The 19,024-nt window shown below is 34.6% G+C and overlaps 1 protein-coding gene across 10 annotated transcripts in view; it reads left to right on the top strand.

The window, feature by feature from the left end:
* Positions 1 to 19,024, top strand: part of LOC149782047 (rap1 GTPase-activating protein 1-like) — a 435,320-nt gene that overhangs the window by 337,322 nt on the left and 78,974 nt on the right. The window contains exon 1 of one of the 10 annotated variants that reach the window (XM_089933466.1): positions 8,436 to 8,635. The exons of the other annotated variants lie outside the window; for them this stretch is intronic. Coding sequence (XP_089789592.1) covers positions 8,556 to 8,635 — 80 coding nt within the window. The 5' untranslated portion in view covers positions 8,436 to 8,555. Of the gene's footprint in view, positions 1 to 8,435; positions 8,636 to 19,024 lie in introns of those variants that run through there. 10 annotated transcript variants of the gene reach the window in all.

The raw sequence follows: 19,024 nt of genomic DNA on the forward strand, positions 1-19,024 counted from the left end.
GATCCCCCAATGCTAGACATCACTATAAACTGTCACACTGCAGACATCATAGCGATATGACTGAAAACTTCATAAAGCTACGTTAAAAATCTTAAACACACACACACTCGAGACACATGACTACTCCATAATGTATGATTATGTTAACATACGGTTTTCACTTGAACACAGTAGTGGTACAGTGAAACCCCTCTATAACAAAATGTTGACAACAATTTCACCAGTTTTTTGAACTATATCACAAAGATTTAGCAACAGAATAAAGAAGAGTTTAAATAATTTAATTTGATTAATTTTATTCTTCAAGTAAAATAAATGCTTTGTCACTGCATTTTTCCTTACATAATAAAGATGTTGAATCTTTCCATTTGTAAATGTTCATTTCAGTTTTGTCATTGGTCAGTTGCTGTACAGGAAATGCTTGATATATGCCTATGCCTTTATTTTTAATGTTTATAATGAAGAAATAGCATTCTGTTTGTGCCATGGTTAGCGCCATGTGCTGTGACTTGCATTCAGCTCATGTGCTTATTATATTTATTAATTTGTTTGAAAATTATGCGTAAATAAACATGAAAACTTAGAGGTATAATTTGCCCAGGAACTTCTTTAATTTACATGTGTCCTTTGGGAAAATTACTTTTATTTACACCATAACTTCAACAATGCATTGCTGATATAAATCAAGTGTTACCTGTACTTTAATCTTCCTTTATATTTCTTTTAAAAATCTGACAGCTATTCAACAAATTATTATTTAACCATCAACAATGAAGCCATTAGATCTTATTTGTGTTTTGCTTGAATGCGTCTTATGTATGATCTTTAAACAATAGTCAGCAGGTGCTCCCTGTCCAGCTATTATACAGTCAAGCAGTAAACCAATGTAATAATAATAATAACAATAATAATAATGACTTTACTTAAAGAGGGTAACACGATTAGCTAAGAACTAATCTACCTTGAGGCCCTCATACAAAGGAATTTATTTATTTTAGCTGCATCTCTGAAGCCACTGGATAAAATTATCGGGTTTGGAAGAAGGAAATAGAGTGGGCATTTCTAATGTGACAACTGGAATACTAGTCCAGAGCAAAGTTCCAGAGTACTGGAAACCTTTTTTAAATAATTTCTTTTTTGGTTTGGGAATTGTATATTGTTTGGTTTGACATGGTAGTGGTATGTAGTGTAGTGGCGAAAAAGATGCTCTCACCCAGAGTTATAGATAAACATTAATTTTCCTAATTAATTTCTGATCAAAGTCTATTAATTGCCCTAACTGTTAAGTAATTGCTGATCAAAGTCAATCTCACAGCTTAATATTGTTGAAATCATCTGGCATTGCTTTATAAGAACAAAAATATCTGCCATCATACCAATGTTGCCTAGTCATTTGTAAGATACTCATCATAAAAATCAACTGACAGAGTAAATCACTTTGTCAATTCCCTTAGAAAAATTATTCCATTTGTTCCCTAACAACTATTTATTTGGTAGTCCAAAGAAATACATATAATATTCAGATTTATATGTAATTTAGTCGAGAAAATTGAGCGGTTTGAAATTTGTACGGGTAGTGCCTGATGAACACAATGCATACTGTAAGGGCCATATGTTATGTGGTGCCTGGTTTGATTATTGGTATCAAGGAGATGATTGACCAGTGTTATTGCCTAGATCAAGTAATTAATAACATAAAATATGAAATTAATGGATGGAATAACAGAGATCTGAGCAGAGCTATAGAATAGAAGAACATGAGCCCCTGTATGTAAAATATAACATTTGAATCGATTACATAAACAAAATTGAATTGAACACATCATTTAAAGGATTCACTTTCTCTCAGAAATAGAATTACAAAATTTATAAGAAATGTAATTAGCCATTCTGTTTTACTGTACTGATTTTTAAAAAATTGTTATGAAATCGAGTGAACAAATGAACTCATTGCTCAGCATGCTGGCATAACCTAATGTTGCTTTCAGTCCTCTCGGATTCAATATCGATGACAGGTCAGAGTTGCTGCATTCCTTTTCCTCTCCTCTCTATCTCTCCAGCCTCTTACTATCATCAACCTTAAGTTGGCTGTCTGCTCTTTTTTCCCACTGCATGTTCAAAAATGTACTATTTTTTCCTTCAGATAAATAACATGCAACCTAAATATTTGTCAGGTTTTTCTTTTCTGGCAACAAACAATATTCTCACTCTTGTTATGTCATATATCACCTTATCATAACTCGACAGACTAATATGGTCTCTTTCTAAGCAACCTGATAAACACACAACTATGTCATCATAAAATTAATGTCTTATTTCTGGCTGCTAGTGACATTCCTAACTGGAACCATGATATAGCTAGACCTCTTTGATAAACTATTACGTCCTACTGAGGGCTATAAATCACTAGCTGAACAATGTTGGTCGACAAGCAGTGCTAATGCTAGCACCATTGGTTCTCAGTTGAAAATAACTCACAATTTAATTATGTTAATGGACTTTACTCCTTGTCCTACTAAATTACTTGCTAACTAGCAATTCCATGATTTAACATTTCCAGATATAGTAAAATAAATTCCTTGAATACATGATACATATAATTTGTGAGAGATAAATTCACATATTCACACAGAAGTAATGCATGAAATCCTTAGAATACATGAGTCATATAACATTCAAGACAAATGCATGCAAACCATTAACTTCTGAATTCACAGAAAATTGATGTATGAATTTAAAATGAGCAAATTGAACAAATAATTACAAACTTATATCAGTGAACATATTTTAGGTGATTGAGACAAACCTTGTACTTTTCCAAGACTTGCTTCCTTTTCACTAAAGTTGAATCTCACTTCCCCATGTCCATAACTTTCTAGACACCCGTCCCTTGGACACTTTAATGATAAAAGTACTTTTACTGATCTTTGAGTCAACTTTTTGGTTTCCCACAGAAACTTTGACAAATTTTGCACAGGAGATTACTTAAAACCTTGAATTTTGTTTTGGAAACACCTCACCCCCCCCTCCCATTTAGCTTAGCCAATCAGGATTAACTTTATCTAACCACTAAACATTTAACATGCCTATCAAAGTTTGAACAATTCTCTATTCTGTCTCTATCAATAAATAGTCCAGAAAAACTCGTTTTGTGACACTTATTTCTAAAGGACACACATTTTCTTTGGATGGTCTCCACTTTGTTGTTTTCTTATACTTAACTCCAAGTTAAAATTTCTCTTAGACCGTTATCTCAGCAGGTCCTAATTAAAAATAAATCATGCCCCCAAACAATATCCTCATATAAACACTGCAGGCTAGCAGTTTATTGTAGGTCCAGCCAAACTGGCAAAGTTAATTTTTATGTGTCATGCTTACCACAACAAAATGTGCTGCAAGAGCACATTTTATATTACTGAGTGTTATTTTGGATTATATTTTAGCATTGAATTCAGACATGTAATAATATATGCATAAATAACTTACAAATTTGCTTCTTTGTGCACATTTTCAATGGAATTATTATGAATTAAATGCTTTAGAATTAATATGGTTGAAATGCTATGGAATTAGTATTGGTTAAATGCTATGGAATTATTATATATTAAATGGTATGGAATTAGTATGGATTAAATGCTATGGAATTAGTATTGTTTAAATGCTATGGAATTATTATGGATTAATGTTTATTACTGAATTATTGGATATTAAATGGTATGAAATTATTATGGATTAAATGCTAATGATTTATTACATATTAAATGGTATGGAATTATTATGGATTAAATGCTATTGATTTATTAGATATTAAATGGTATGGAATTGTATTGGATTAAATACTATTGAATTATTAGATATTAAATGGTATGAAATTATTATGGATTAAATGCTATTGATTTATTAGATATTAACTGGTATGGAATTATTATGGATTAAATACTATTGAATTATTAGATATTAAATGGTGTGGAAATATTATGGATTAAATGCTTTGGATGCAGTGAAGTCAGCCACTGAGTATATGTTTGAACACTATCATGCAGTGCTTTGAAAAAAAAAACACATAGATTGCTTGACACACCTCAGACCCACTACGAATCTAGATCATGTCCCTCCCACATTCTAAGTGAGTTGCCCATCTGGCCTGTCAAAATAAAAAGAAGTGATATCTAAAACCATTCTCATGCTGATGAAATGTGAGAGCCAAGCATTGATAAACATTTGCGTAGCATGACGTGTTATACATGAATGTAACAATGCATGGTTCTCTGCTGAAAAGCAAATATGAAATCACTGTTTTTACTATTTCTTATTGAATATGTTCTTATTTAAGGCTAGCTGTGCCAATAAAGCAATAATCCCCACCCCTCTTTCCCTTTTCTTGATTGATGTAGGGGCTGCACATGCATCATTCTCTTTTGTTAGCTGACTAGTTGGGCTATTGCATAAGTTACATAGACGATGGAACTCTCTAGCCTCCAACCATCATGTTATATTGGGGTTTCACTGTCCTAGCTGATTCTATCAACATGTATTAAGCATCAGGTTCAAGGTCAAAGGCCATGACAGAAAATGTAAGATATCTTGTATGCTTATCAGAGATGCTACAGTCATCAGCTGCGTTGACAAAATAAATGGACAAAATAATCAGAATTATCCTTTGTTACAAACCATTGGTGACAATCTTTTATGCTTCTTTATTATTTGTGCTGAAATTGCATAATTATTCATGAGTGCGCACGAATGAAATAGCCTGTTTTATCAATTGATAAGTGACTGCATTTTGGAAGACAAATTTTCATTGGCTCATTCAAACAGCATGAAAGATTATGTTAGTCACAATGGTAAGAAACTTTACCAGTGTTTGCAATGACTGGTCAAGTAGGTTCATGCATATTTGAAAAACAATTAAATCCCACTACAGGCAGCTACAGATGTTAAAGGAACAGCTGATTGCTACCCATGGCTAGCAAGAATGGAAATTATCATGGGTTTCTGGAAATGTATTTCAGACAATGGAGTGTTTCAGGGACACTTGCTACCTTTACATATCTAGAGCTCGATCCTAAGTTGGCATGATGTCACCAGAATTGTGTTGATGTGCCGTTAAACTCGATTACACATATAGATGTATCTTTATATACAAATACATGTACATTCAACCAAAACTGGTTTTCCAGTTTTATGTTCAAGAGACCTTTAATGAGTTTGAATTTCAGCATTTGACCGTTTACAGGAGTTAAGCACCCTTGATTTTCCATTGTCTTGTCATTATTTTAGCAGTAAGATTTTGTTCAGGATTCTTGGTATTCAGCCAGATTTGTTTATAAGACCTTAAATTACTTTCATTTCCAGCATTCCACATTATAATTTATAATAGCAATGGCCCAGATTGCCTTTCCCCCTTTCTTTGGTTTCCACAGCACAATTTTAATAAGGATTTTTTTTTAATAGGAACCAAATTTATCATGTACATAATTGTTACCAAGATGTTGGAATTCCAGCATTCATCATCATCATTTATAGGAGTTATGTCCTCTTGAATGACCATTCTCCAAACTTAAATTTCTCAACACATGTTCCTTTGTTAAAAACCCAGTCAAGAAGACTCAGGACCCATCACTAATTATACTTAATTATTAATTAACTTTCTGTTCATCTATAGTTGCAACTGATTTGCAAAGTTTAAATAGGGCTAACATGCAGACTAGATTTTTAATATTCATTTGGATACATTTTAAGAAGAAAATTCTAAATAATATTGCAATATTGTTCAGTTTTCTTCTCTTTATTTTCTACTTGAACAGCTAGAAGAATTTAAAATATAAACATACAGTTCCCTCCCTCTGCCCAAGTGCTGAAAAAGGATCAACAACATTGTAACAAGATGTAATTCTTCTAAATTTGCATCACAATCAAAACAGCTGCTAACTCTCTGTGACACATCTATCTTTATGTTGCAAGCGTTTGCCATTTTTATCCTCAGATTTACTTAATTAATTTGATTTTAAATTACAGATTGTAACTTCATCTACTCAGAGTGGCACCTAAAAAGAATATAATTACATAGACCAGATTTTTGAAACTCTGAAGCTGAAACGGATTTTAGCTAAGTTCGGTGTTTTTGATGATTTACGTTGTTAAATGTACCTTTCTTGGTAATTAAACATGGGGTATAATTTTTTCCAAACATGTAGCATGACTAATTATGCCTTGAATCTTGACTTCCTAAGTCATTCTTACTTTGTCTGGATTTTTAAAATTTGCAATACAAGGATCTCTCTCTTTCTCTCTCTCTCTTGTTTGATGTCACTTTGCACACCAGATTCATCTGTGAACTCATTGTCTGTGTGTGTGTGTGATTTGGATTTTTAACGTAGCTTTAACAATTTTTCAGTCATATCGCTATGATGTCTGCAGTGTGCCAGTTTATAGTGATGTTTAACACTGGGGCATCATGCTGCAGACATGTAACATGATGTGCCACTCAGTCACATTATCCTGACACCACGTCGACCAGTTCTATCACTAACCTCTTAATTCTGAGTACCTACCGAGGCAGCTGTTAGTACCATTTTTTAAGTCTTTGGTATGACTTGGCCAGGGCTTGAACCAGTGACCTCCTGCATCCAAGGCAGATGCTCTAACCACTGGGCCACCAGTGCAGTCGAACTCATTGTCAAACATTCTGTCCATAATATTGTTGTCCACCTCAACTACAATTCCTTGTCCTAGATAATATAAAATTCATGTAAACTGTTCGTCATTACTTAGTGCTCTCCCATCATCTCCAGCAGCAAAAGTGGACATTTTTACCCATTTTGATTGCATTTCTTAAATTTACAAATGTAAGATTTTTGAACAATTTCAAATGTACAGTAAAACCTGTCATGAGCGACCTCTGCTTTGAGCGACCACCTGTCATTTCCGACCGCAATCGTAATGCATGGATCGATTTTACTATATAAACGCTCTGTTATGAACGACCACCTGCTGAACGCAACCAGCAAAATGTGCATTTTGACACTGCTATGAACGACCGCATCGCCAAAAAAACAAAACAGATTGACACCACTGACCTTAACTTAATCCTTTGTAAACACTAGAGCTCGGGATAAATGTATAGCATAAATCCTGTTATTTTATAAGTGCAGTATTATTGAACATTTTAAGTTGTAAAAGTAGTTCCAGATTGGGTGTATGGTACAGAAATTTTAGGTGTGCAGTACAGAATGTGCTATACAGAATCACAGATGGAAGATCTGTATCAAATACCCTATCAGCCATGCAAGATTAAATGGGTATGTAATAAGATAAATAGCAAACCCTATAGAAATGCTCCGAGATATTCAAGTCATTTATGAACAATTTCCAGGTTACAACTTGATAATGATAGTTTCTATCCATACTCAGAAATACTAAGTTTAAAAATGTTGGAAGTCAAGATTTTTCTTAAATATTCAAAACCATGTGTAAGTTGTCCATTTCTGGGGGTTAAGTATACCCATACTGTATAAAACGTGAAATACTAAATTGGACAGCATCTTCACCATGCAAGGGTCATCAATCCACTTCCTTCCACATCAACCTGTGGCATAAGCCTGCTGAAGTAGTGTGTATTTTAAGCAAGTACCCTGCTATGGATAAAATAAATCCATGATGTCCAAAAGGCATAACAGCATGTATCATTCTGCCCATGATTATTACTAACATTCTATCAATGTAAATGTGACAAGGAATCTGATTGGATCAGTTATTCTCAGCAGCATCCAATCAGCAGATCTGTAGAAACTGATACTGTTTCTCAGCAAGCTGAATATGCCAAGGGCTGATGTTTAATGAAGTTGATTGATGAGCTTTATGCAGCGAAAATGATTGGAAAGTAGTGAAAGACTATTGACTTTTTGTTTCAAGTTCTGAAAATTTAGACTAAATCAGAGCAAAATAACGGAATCAGAAATACGTGTACATTTTTATTGCTGTAAAAATGGTGTTTAGAAAGATGTTTCTTGTGTGGGACAGGTAAATGAATGGACAGTAAGTTGTCATGATATATATATATATATATATATATATATATATATATATATATATATATATATATATATATATATATATATATACATATATACTTATTGACAACTTATTTGACATTTTAAGGAACACCATTCACCAGGATTATGTTGGTTTGAATAGAGCCACTTTTGTAAACAATGCCCAAGAATGAAACAAGAGCACTTTGTCTTTGAAGATTAATTCCCACAGTCTCTTCATATAGAGCCTCACAGAATTAGGCTGAGTATGTAGTGTATTTCCCCTGAGTGGGTGTTCATGCCTGTGGAGCCTCTCAGGTTACTCACCTGTGTCATATTTGTCAGGGAAGGTATATATCACCCTTACTTCAGATTTAAAACTATACCAGTCAAACTGCTTGGTGGACTGTATGTGATATAGTGGATTATGTGTAAATGATATAGACAGTAATTAATAACACTTCCATAGGACTCTACCTGTATACATGTACTGCCTAGATTTTGTTAAAAAATTAATATTCAATGGAATTGTCTGGATTTTCTTCACCTAGGATTCACCTTAAGAACTTTGTGTCGGCATTAAGGACTATAAGCAAAAATGGGTAATTTGATTTTAATTTCATATTTAATGTTTATTGATTTCTTTTAAAATTGTTGAGACTTGTAAAATTTTTACCATGAATTGATAACTTTGAATTTTCAGTTGTACATAATTAACAGCAGCAAAGAATGAAGGAGTTTTTACATCTCAAAGTTAACAGTTTCATTTTAATCATTTTATTCTTAGGTTTTGCAGGCTTACTTCCCCTCCAATCAAGTGTATAATAAGTTTCTGTGTATCATTCCCAAAATTCACAAGGAAACTAGTGTTTCAATCATTATTAGTTACATCTGTTTAAAAATGAGCTGATTTGTGCAAAATTAAATATTTACAACCATATAAAATCAAAATCAGATATTTTTAATGCATATTATTAAACATATATTAACATATATTAGCATATCCGTTTTATCCTTGTTGTCATTTAAAAGCTGTAGAGCTTTGTGTTATCATTTGGACAATAAGTCATTGCTTCTTATGTAATAATAATGTTTATTGACCCCAGAGCAGAAGTGTTTAAAAATCCACATCTACAGCAATAAGTGTTTCCACAAGGATTGGAGTGCACAGGCAGACATTCAAAACCAAAAATAAAAAAATAGATACAAAGAAAACAGGATCTAAATAAATGGCACAGGCTACAGTAGATACCTGCTAATTCTCCAGACAGTAGTTGTGTTTTTTTATTTATAGACTTAAGAAGTGGGTTTTATGGCTGCTTGGTTGGGGGTGACGTGGCAGTGAACATAACACAAGTTGATGATGATGTACAATTGAGAGTCAAGATCTCTCATCATATCAAATTATAGACAATGACTGCATATTTTAATTGAAATAAAAGAAAAGATATTGCCTGATCTTTTGGAAGAATTTAATACACTTCCAGACAAAGCAAATTTGTAGACTGTATTTTCATATATCATCTCTCTATCTCTCTCTCTCTCTCTCTCTCTCTCTCTCTCACACACACACACAGACACACAGTTACAGAGTTACTTAATAATGTTAGAAACATGAATGCTGATGCCCCAGCAGAGTGTCTGAAATAATGAAAACACAGTTTAACCAATGTATGACATGGGTTCAGTTTGTAGTAGTACTTTATGGCACCTCAGCCCTGTCAAATGATTGGCCATTGAAACCCATGTGACCACTATGGGGCTATTCAATTGGCCCTTCCGTGCTTTGCTCATTGTCATTACAGAGTAAGGTAAAAAGGAGACCCAACCTCATCACACCACCCATAAATGTACTTATGCAGGCGTAAGTAGTTATATGGTGTCAACTAAATGTAAATTTTCTAAAATGTGGTGGAGTTAGAGACATGCACAAAAGAGTGCAGTGGTGGACTGAGTGCAGAAGAGAGTGACACTATATGCCTGAGCTGTTACAATGAGGCACAAAAATATGTACCCTGTCTTTAACATCAATTATTCTGGCAAAGTCAGAATTTAGGGAGCATCCACTTTCCCTCATTTATGATTGACAGTGATCTTCAGCAATAACATGCAGGTGAAAACTTTGCTACTCTTAATAGTTCAATGAGGGTAGGAAAGGTGATGCAAGTTCATTAGCGTTTATCTTGGCACTAAATAGTGTTTCCCTTTACCCTCATTTGTGCTTCGGAGACCCTCAGATTTATAATTTGACCCCCAATTTTATTACCAAAGTTTGTTTATTTACTCAGTCTGACCCCCAGTTTTGACACAAAGGAGATTAGTGACTCTCAGTCTTGCACCCCTGTGGGATACACTGACTAATAAGAGAATGGGTGGTACTTTTGTTCAAACTTCCCTGATGATAATTTTGAGTTTTTTGAGCATTGAATTTATTTCTGTACAGTTACTAACATGCTATGGCCACAATAGTAATTACCATGTCCAACCCTGGAAATCCATATGGTAGATGACGTGTATTTTGACAGTTTACTTTGATAATAGAATCATGATTCGCCATTCCTTCAACCACAGTAATATTGTTTTTGTTTTCATGAATGCATTTATAAAGTAAAATCCAAGATCAGAGATTAACTTTGCCACTTATCACAAATAGACCAGGCCTCAACAGAGCTGACTTAAATTGTTTCTTCAACATGTATCTCGAATTTACCCAACTTCCAATGATTTTGGTTGTTCCATTTTGTGTACTGTACCTGTGCAAATTTAATAAGCCATCTGTGCCCCAGCAGTGTTCAAAAGGCAAGCAACACAAATCACCTTAGCTATTGTCAATCAATTAAGTGATCTATGGAGTGGTGGTTGTTTATCTCTGACCACCTTTACCTTTTAATGGCCTCTGTGACACTTCACTGTATAAACTGCCCAAGGGTGATCATATTCTAACATCATGAAAACTGTGTGAATCAGGACAGTTTTCTGTTTATACAGGCAACAGTTTATAAGGATATATCGTGGTGTCCAAAAAAGGTATTTTATCTTTCACTCACAATTTTCATATTTTTGATTTATGGAAAATGCGCTTTTATAAGCACATTTTTGTTGTGAGGTTTTTAAGATCAGAAAACCATGTTTATCATGCTCCACACCATTTAGGTGCAGTAATGAAGGTACATCTTCAAAATATCTACTAAAATGGTAGAAACATGTATGAAAGAAACCTTTTATTTGAATACAGTATTTTCAGTTTCTTTTGCTTATCAACTTGAATTACGTACAATGTTGTTTGACCTCTATAATAGTTTCTTTCTTAAATATTTGGCAACCATCCATTGATTTGAAAATATCACTTGCTAATATTAAAGCAACACTCCTCAAGTGATCTTACCATTCATGGTATAATTAGAAGTGGAAGAGTATCGGGTCAATAAAGTTAACACATTGAAATCTTGCAAGACTAATCCAAATGTCAATACACCGTGGGTTTTGGGATTTCATGACTGATCTCTTTAATTTGTGTGATTGTCTGCATTATAATAGTTGTAATTACGGTGCAATCAAACTGGTTGAATACCAAAACTGCATTCCTCCCACAGGATGATCTTGAATAAGTCCGTATTGGCTTTTGAACAGTACAGTTTGTACTGCTGAATTTGCAATATTCCAAATTTGCTTGAAAATTTAATTTGCTTAGATTATAAACTTGATCAAAAATCATTAGATTTTTTTTTTACATCCTCAAATTTCTCAATTTTTTTCCAAGATGTGGATTAAATGGTGTCCACCAGATTGTATAAAATATATTGTTTCTCTGTCAAGTCTGATGGAAAATAGTAATAGTGGGATTTGTGAGGGTATTCTTTAAAGTTGTATGATAACTTTGCTAAAGAGTTTTTGTTGGCTTGAACCACAACCCACTGGAAGCTTCTGGCAAGTTTTCTTACATAACCATATTGCCTGAGACCAAGACTCAAACACTAGTTGACAGAGGTGAGACGACAGTGGTTGATAAAAGTGAGAACTTTAGACCACTGGGTCACCTGGGGCCCCTAGAGTTTCTAATTGCAATGAAAATATAAAATCATATATAGTGTTCAGATATATGACATTAAGTTTATTGATTCTCCTCCCCCCCCCCCCCCCCATTGCACTAGAGAACCTCATTCTGATCAGACAGGTCAAGATGGATGAAGGTTTAATTGATAGCCGTTTAAATTACACATTCATGTACTCAAGTTGCAAGTCTCTATCAAAATCAGCATAAGAGATGTTTTGTAACATTTGCACATACAAGTTCACAAAAGTGAGAAGGAAAATGAATTAAAAATGAGATTTTTTTAAAAGCAGAAATGAATTCTTTTATTCTTTAAGCAGTCACAGGTCTTCATGTTAATCTATCTTCTTTCATTTGTAAATCTTCATTCATATTCTGTATCGTACACAAAAATGCTAAATATCCACAGGCTTTGGTGTTAGTCTGTAAATCTTCATTCATATTCTGTTTGGTACACAAAAATTCTAGATATCCCCAGACTTTGGTGTTAGTCTGTAAATCTTCATTCATATTCTGTTTGGTACACAAAAATGCTAAATATCCACAGGCTTTGGTGTTAGTCTGTAAATCTTCATTCATATTCTGTATCGTACACAAAAATGCTAAATATCCACAGGCTTTGGTGTTAGTCTGTAAATCTTCATTCATATTCTGTTTGGTACACAAAAATGCTAGATATCCCCAGGCTTTGGTGTTAGTCTGTAAATCTTCATTCATATTCTGTTTGGTACACAAAAATGCTAGATATCCCCAGACTTTGGTGTTAGTCTGTAAATCTTCATTCATATTCTGTTTGGTACACAAAAATGCTAAATATCCACAGGCTTTGGTGTTAGTCTGTAAATCTTCATTCATATTCTGTTTGGTACACAAAAATGCTAGATATCCCCAGGCTTTGGTGTTAGTCTGTAAATCTTCATTCATATTCTGTATCGTACACAAAAATGCTAGATATCCCCAGGCTTTGGTGTTAGTCTGTAAATCTTCATTCATATTCTGTATGGTACACAAAAATGCTAGATATCCCCAGGCTTTGGTGTTAGTCTGTAAATCTTCATTCATATTCTGTATCGTACACAAAAATGCTAAATATCCACAGGCTTTGGTGTTAGTCTGTAAATCTTCATTCATGTTCTGTATCGTACACAAAAATGCTAGATATCCACAGGCTTTGGTGTTAGTCTGTAAATCTTCATTCATGTTCTGTGTGGTACACAAAAATGCTAGATATCCACAGGCTTTGGTGTTAGTCTGTAAACCTTCATTCATGTTCTGTATGGTACACAAAAATGCTAGATATCCCCAGGCTTTGGTGTTAGTCTGTAAATCTTCATTCATGTTCTGTATGGTGCACAAAGATGCTAGATATCACCAGGCTTTGGTGTTAGTCTCTAAATCTTCATTCATATTCTGTATCATACACAAAATGCTAGATATCCCCAGGCTTTGGTGTTAGTCTGTAAATCTTCATTCATATTCTGTATCGTACACAAAAATGCTAGACATCCCCAGGCTTTGGTGTTGGTCTCTAAATCTTCATTCATATTCTGTATCGTACACAAAGATGCTAGATATACACAGACTTTATGTTAATCTATCTCTCATTTCATTTGTAAATCTTTACCTATGGACACTGCTCCATTGGCTTAGTGGGTAGAGCATCCGCCTCGGCTGCAGGAGGTCATGGCTTTGATCCCTAGCTGAGTCATACCAAAGACTTAAAAAAAAATGGTACTAACAGCTGCTTCGCTTGGCGCTCAGCATTAAGAGGTTAGTGTTAGGACTGATCAGCCTGGTGTTGGGATAATGTGTCTGCAGCATGATGCCCCAGTGCTAGACATCACTATAAACAGCCACACTGCAGACATTGTAATGATCTTACTGAAAAATTGTTAAAGCTACATTAAAAATCCAAATCACACTCACACACACACACACACACACTTTATCCATGGTCTGTAGGGTACACAAAGATGCTAGTTATCCCCAGGCTTTGGTGTTAGTCTGTTCATATGTAAATCTTCATTCATATTCTGTAAGGTATGCAAAAATGCTAGTTATCCCCAGGCATTGGTGTTAGTCTATCAGTCAATTCATATGAAATTCTTCGTCTATATTCGGTATGGTACACAACGATGCTATATATCCCCAGGCTTTGGTGCTTGTTTGTCTGTTTATCTGTCTGTAACTATTAAGCAACAGGAAGGAAATTCACTCAACTCTGTATTTTAGTCACATGTCATACAATAACCATGTGTGAGAGGGTTGTCCCATTTTGGTATCCTCCCCTATGATTGATTGGAGGTGTTCAAAGGTTGATATACCAATAGCTGGAAACATTTAAATTCAGCTGACAGTTTCAAATGCTGTTGGAACAAACTTCATATAGGCAGCCATACAGTATTATCAGAGAAATAAACCAGATACCCAATTTGTCCCCTTTGTCACTGGGGGGAAGGGGTGTAATAGACAGTATTGTTTCAATTTGGGGGAAGGGGTGTAATAGACAGTATTGTTTCAATTTATGCAATAGGCAATAAATAGCATGGGGAGTGCAGTCTCAAGCTATCAAAGTTTCTCTAGTTAAGGTTTTGTTAATTGAGACCTATTGAATTCCATTTTTAAGGTATATCACAAATCCTAAAGTAATAGTGTCTTTTGATCAAACTGAGCTAATGGAACAGGTAAATGTGCTGGTTTCTTTTGAAAACCAAATAGGCATATAACTGACACCTTTATACCACCATCGTTTTTGTTGTTATCAGATGAAAAACTTCCCTGGGTGCCAGGGGTTATCGTTTCTGTCATCTTGTAATTGCCAAGCTTTGATGATGTGTCGGTATTTACTCTAACAGTTTAAGCATGCCCTGGGTTTAATATATCATGGAGATGTGATGTCAGTCTTGGAGCAGCCATTGCTATATTTGCAGTTGCCTCAGTCCCCCTGCATACTTGTATATTCTATTAGTTTTGAAAATATGTATTAATAACGAAGATTCTGGTTAACTGGGCCATTTTTAATTGGGGCACCATTTATTTAGGACAAATCTTAAAGGACAAAATACATGTATACCTTTTTAACTCCTCTCCATAATTGGGACAGCTGCTTAATTGGGCCAAAGTGTTGTTGAGTCCCAGTGTGTTCCAATTAACAGGAATCCACTGTATAGAGAAATGCTTATAGCCAAGGAACCTAACCATACTTTCATCTTTGCCTTTTGGTTTCAGACATCAAAATCTTGTGGGCCAAATACTTTTTTTTCATGCCCTGTACTTTTCAAACATCATTTTGGCAACAAATTTTTGTTTAGTTTGTATTTCTGGATACAGTTGTAGTTTTCCAGCAACAAGAAGAGAGAGATGGCTATTTTTGTAATATGGAGCAATGGCTTGCTTGTTACAGGAAAGAATTGACAAGTTAAAGTTAAATTTTAGAAAATTGGAAGAACTGTACTTTGCAGTTTTGGGCCTCGAGTGGCAGAGTGGTCTAAAGTGCTCTCCATTATGGATCACTGCCATCTCACCTCTAGGATACAGCCGATGTGGGTATGTGAGAAAGCTTGCCAGTAGCTTCACGTGGGTCAGTGATTCTTCCCGGGGTTTTCCTGGGTTTTTCATCCACCATTAATACTGTCCGCCATGCATAGCCTATCGTGTGCTGAAAAATGATGTTAAACCCCACAACAACAACAACAACTTTGCTGTTTATTTGAACAGTGACACTGATATCACAAATAACATTTGTTTCAACTATTGTGATTATATGTGGAGGAGAAATCTCTGTTCCAAAAATATTAGAAAAGATTTTGTTTGAAACCACCATCTTGGAATTATTACATTACAGCTGAAATTTATTTGCGCATCTAACTGAGCCAGTTTAGCCCAGTACTCAAGGCACTTAGTACATTATTTGTACTATCATTATAATATATATAATGGGTTAAGGAAACAAACCTGAATGCAGTAGGAAACACCCTTATTTTTTTGGCGTAAACTATCTAGAAAATGAGAATCAGGTCAAAAATAATTTTCAGTAACAAACCCGGAGACTAAGTCAGTTTTTACATTGCAGAGCTTTGAATGGATGTTAGATGATGGTAGGAGATTAAAACGTGGCAGATTTTTTACTTTATGTATGAAGTTATGTTTATATTACTTGAATTTTCTTGTGGGTTTTAAACAACTTTTATAGAAACTATGGGAGTAATGTCCTGTTTCCATTGATTAATATGCACATAAAATGTGATTACTTTGGGGTAGTCAGTTGTGTGATTTAAAGTGTGATTACTTTAGGGTAGTTATATTTAAAATGTGGTGACTTTAGGGTAGTCAGGTATATGATTTAAATTTTGATTACTTTAGCTTAGTCAGATGTTGTATGATTTAAAGTGATTACTTTGGGGTGGTCAGGTGTTGTATGAATCTAAAGAGAGACTACTTTAGCGTAGGTAGGTGATGTATGATTTAAACTGTGATTACTTTAGCATTTTCAGGTGTTTTATGAATCTAAAGTGTGATTACTTTGCAGTGTGACTTTTTAGAGTGGCTAGTTATTGTGAGTTGCTTGAATTTTGTTTGTTCATTGGAAATAACCTTAACTAATTAAGAGAAAATAAATTATTGTTTTCTGAAGCAAAACTGATTTTTATTTTTTGCCATCTTTAAACAAATAGAAAATATATTGTTTCTAAATTCACTCTCTGTGTATGTACCAGTATGTATACATATGAATGTTACATAAATAAAAGCAAAGAAAATACACTGAAGAAGGGCATAACAGTTCTTGTACAGTCACATGGTGAAAATAACTACTAAAAGGTTTTGCCCACTATGACACATTGTTATTACTATTCAAAAACCTGTGACCTTACATAAGTTCAGCAATTGTATTAAGTGTTTTTATTTATGATGTAGAAATTTGGGATTTTACATTCAGGATAAAGTAAGTGATAATAAACGGCTAATAAACACAAGTTACACGACAGCAATTACCAGAATTGCAGATAGTTTAGATTTATTTTGAGTTGTGATATCATTGGTTTCATATGGGGATTTTACAATTTAACTTAGGCATCTCGTTTTAATAAATAAGACTTCTTACTTGCCTTTCAAATTTTGAAACATGACTGAGGTAAGTACTGGCCAAATTTTTTAGTCTAATTGAACCAACTTTTTAAAATAATTCTTGTGAAAAAATAGGTTTCACAGTGCATGCTTTATTATAAAATATGGCGACATTGTTTTCTGTTCTTAAAAGATGGATTTGGGGTCAGCTTAAAGTAAGTGCAACCAATAATGGATGTGGCAGGTTATTACTCAAGGTAGAGCAGAAAATATAGGTTAAAGACTGTCAATTTTTTTGTTGATTAATGGGAATAATTAATGTCATCCTTATTACATCAGTTGAAATTTTTTGTAAGTGTTACATATATAACATTATTGGCAGAATCTACCTTTGCAGATGTGACAAAAAAAAAGGAATAGTGTGAACTGAGTTTCATGCCATTGATTGTGTTGATGGTAAGAAATCAGAATATTGGTGCTTCATGCAACTCAGTAGATCTTGGTCTTAGTTTTCAAAGTTGGGCTGCCTCGCTAGGCACTCAGCATTAAGAGCATAGTGTTAGGACTGGTCAGCCTGCTGACAGGATGTGACTGGATGGGACACAATTCTACATGTCGGCAGCATGATGCATCAGTGCAAGGCATCACTATAAAACTGCCACACTGTTGACATTGTAGCAATATGACTGAAAATTTGTTAGAGCTACATTAAAAATCAATCACGCACACACACACACACATAGAGCTGAGTTGTTCCTTTTCATGAAAGAAGGATAAGTACACAGTAAAATCTACCTTGAATGAATGCTTATATTGGGCCAGATAAAACCTGTCATTCATTCCATTGTTGGTTTGTAAGATCAAACCAGAAGAGCTAATGGGATGGAATGTTGTCTGTCCACTGTCTGCCTGTCCATTAGCACAGTTTTCTTATCACTAGTACTCCTAATGTAGTCAGAGGATTGTCATGAAACTTAACACACACATTCATCCCAAGGTCTAGCTGTTCTAAATGAAAGTGATGCTGCTCAGATGTCCACAGCAGCCATCCTTACTCCTCCTGGTCATGTCAGCAAGGGGGACTTTTCACTAACAAAGGGACTTCTCGTGATGTTTTGTTAGTCCTAAATGAAAGTCAGGTGTCAATATGACATACAGTATGGCTGCCATGGCAGTCATCTTCAAAGCTTCTTATTGCTCAAGAATATCAGATGTGGCTTAACCACTGGGCAGTTAAAAAACAAAACGGTCTTGTCTAGAATTTCTGGAAATTATTTTCATTCGTTAGATCAGTGCTGTCCAACCTTTATGACACCATGGGCCACTGAAAAATGTTTTTCTTGAAGCGAGGGCCACAGCAGGAAACTGAAAAGCAACAACTATATAGCTGCTCGAGCTCTGGCAGGCCATTTAAAATGAGCCCATGGACCACGGGTTGGACAGCACTGCAGTAGATCATTAATCCCTAGGAGGGACACCTGTTCAGTCCCTTTGAAGAATTCTTGTACAATAAAACACCACTTGTTGTGGAATAAAGGGACTCGGATATGCAAACTTAAAATTAAAGAATTGTTTTAATCAAGCACCACTCCCATTGGAAGGAACCTTGTTGTAGAATAAACGGACTTGGATATGCAAACTTAAAATTAAAGAATTGTTTTAATCCCATGTATTATTTCTACTCATCTTACAATATCCAAGAATCGTTAGAAATACAGTGAGGAGATCATGCAAAATATCAGTTTGAGGAGAATTGTTAGCAGGGCTATGACATGGTGAGCACATTGGCTATGTGAATGTATATTTGCTCATTTCTATGTATTTCTATATTAACATCAGTGTTAAAAATTTAAACTTGGGCTGGATCTATGCTAAT

This window comes from Sinohyriopsis cumingii, chromosome 15 (assembly GCF_028554795.1).
Source record: "Sinohyriopsis cumingii isolate HCF-2022 chromosome 15, ASM2855479v2, whole genome shotgun sequence".
Taxonomy (NCBI): Eukaryota; Metazoa; Mollusca; class Bivalvia; order Unionida; family Unionidae; genus Sinohyriopsis; species Sinohyriopsis cumingii.